Genomic DNA, 2165 nt, shown 5'->3' on the forward strand with positions numbered 1-2165 from the left:
GCTCTGGTGTCAGGTCTTCAGGAGGATGCTGCACCTTTGGCAGGGACTCAGAATCAATTTTTGAGCAGACTCAGTTAGGAAGCTGGAAAATTGAACATGACGCTGGGATGGCTTTGAGGTGCTCAGGGTTCTTAGTGTTGAGACGGCTTGATCGTGCTGTTCTCAGTGCATGCGCAGGGAGAGGGTTCAATGACGGGCTGCTTTACTAGGGCAAAATGAGATCTGGTTACCCGCAGCTGGGGCATGTCAAACTCAAACTGGAAACAAGCTGCAGATTTTACTGACTTAACCATTGGAACCCTTCATCTTGGGATGGGTTGGATGGGATTGCCTGAAATCTTTGTTTAGGTTTGAGGATATTTCTGTGTGAGATGTTTCAGTTTTACTTTGGAGATGAATCAGTGATGGGATTTTCTTGATGATGCTTCTAACTTGGGTTATGCCCAGAATCTGACCCAGTGTTTGTGAGTAGCCATGCCTGGGCTTAGTGGTGTCAGGTCCCTGCTTAAGAACGTGAGATGATTTCAGTTGCTGTAAGCTAACTATCTTCTCTCTCCTCTTGAGGTGTCAAGGGTTGTTTTTCCAGTAATTTGGACCTTTTTGAAGCACCTGCTTGCCTAATGCCATGAATATTGCAGTGAACAATGTGGAAGAAAAAGCTGTCCATTCCTGGTCGAGAATTTCCTCTGCAGGACAGAAGGTGCTGGAGGAAGCCCTCCGAGTCTTCAACCCCATGTCCAAGGACCTTTCGGACACAGAGACCCAGCTGGTGGCCTTCATTCAGAGCCTGAAGGAGGAGGGCTACCAGCCCACAATTCTGAGGAGTAAGGATGTGTATGGGTACAGCTCGTGCACGGCAGACACGCCTAGTCAAACAAAAGAGAGCACCCCGCACAACTGCGCCAATGCTGCTGAGTCCGCTAAGAGTCCGGCTAGAAACACCGCAGCCGTGGCAAAGGTGTCTGCTTCACCGACCAGCGTTTCGGTGAACTCTTCGAAAGTTTCCGCTCAGCCTGTCTCTAAAGGGGATTCCACAAATCTCCTCTTGAGCTCCTTGAAGCAGACAAGATCCGGCAAGTCCAAGGCCACGGCAGTGGGCTTCCCTACAAGCCTGTATCCTGACGTGTATCCAGCCATGAGACTGTCGGTAGTTCTGGAAGCTCTGGTGCCGCTGAAAACTACCGCGTCCTGTTTGGAGTCCAAGTACACACAGGGGCGTCTTGGGATCTCACCCTCGGACCTTAAACTCCTCAAGGCTTCAAGTCCGCCGAGGCAGTTTTCTTCAGGCAAGACCGCTAAAATATCAGAAGGTAAGGGGTACAAGCGTTTGATAAAGAAAGCACCAGATTCTGCCACCCTTGCTTTAAATCTTCTGAAGGGACCAAAGGGTGGAGTGCTGCAGGAGAGCAATGCTTGCAAAGCCTCGGGAGTCCTCAATGGGAGAGTCACAGGCAACTCGTCCCAGGGCTGCACCACAGCACCGCAGTCCAAGACCTTGAAAATCAAAGATAAGGAAGCTCTGGTGGGGAAAACAGAGTGGAAGGCCAGCAGCACTTACCGGGAGAGTGGTGTGCAGAAGAAGAGAAGAGCTACGGAGGCAAGAGAAGCACCACAGAGGAAGAAAGCAAATACCATTGCTGTCCGAAATAAATCTCAACAGGCTCAGAGCACTTTGAACTTGCTGAAATTCCGGGCCATCAAGGTGGGCAACTCTTCCTCTGATGATGAAGTGAGGAGGAGAGCACAGAAGATTCTTAGGGTCAACCTGTCCCCCGTGATCCGAATTCGACCCTTGTCCCACTCTCACAGCGTCCCCTGAGTTTCTTCATTTGGTCACTTTTTTTTGTAAGTAAGTAAATATGAGCCCGGCACCAGAGCGTGGAGATGTTTAAGAGCAACTCTGGATCTCTGGTGCCTGGTGACGATGTCGACTAACCTGCAGATGGAGCAGCCTGCTCTCGCGCTGTTTCTGCCTATCTGCTGCTGCTATGCAGAACTGACTGCAGAAATACAAAAACCTGTTTGGGAATGCGGGACGGTGACTCTTGCCCGTGGCAAGCCGAGTAGGTCGGAAGGCTCACTTCCCGCGAGTGCTCTTCTGAACATGGCAGGCTGCGCTCTCATGCAGGGCGAGAACCCGGGACTTTCTCATGACATTGATGCAC

The 2165-nt window shown here is 50.9% G+C and overlaps 1 protein-coding gene across 1 annotated transcript; it reads left to right on the forward strand.

Annotated features, from left to right (window-relative positions):
- The first annotated feature begins 625 nt into the window (after positions 1–625).
- Positions 626–1819, forward strand: CCDC71 (coiled-coil domain containing 71). Its single transcript, XM_009701787.1, has one exon. It carries the CDS (start codon positions 626–628, stop codon positions 1817–1819), a length of 1194 nt encoding a protein of 397 aa, XP_009700089.1.
- The last annotated feature ends 346 nt before the right edge of the window (positions 1820–2165 follow it).

This window comes from Cariama cristata, unplaced genomic scaffold, assembly GCF_000690535.1.
Source record: "Cariama cristata isolate BGI_N322 unplaced genomic scaffold, ASM69053v1 scaffold33986, whole genome shotgun sequence".
NCBI lineage: Eukaryota > Metazoa > Chordata > Aves > Cariamiformes > Cariamidae > Cariama > Cariama cristata.

What these genes read in the sequence shown, in the direction of transcription:
- CCDC71 (XM_009701787.1), top strand. Translation starts at nt 626, where the DNA reads ATGAATATTGCAGTGAACAATGTGGAAGAAAAAGCTGTCCATTCCTGG.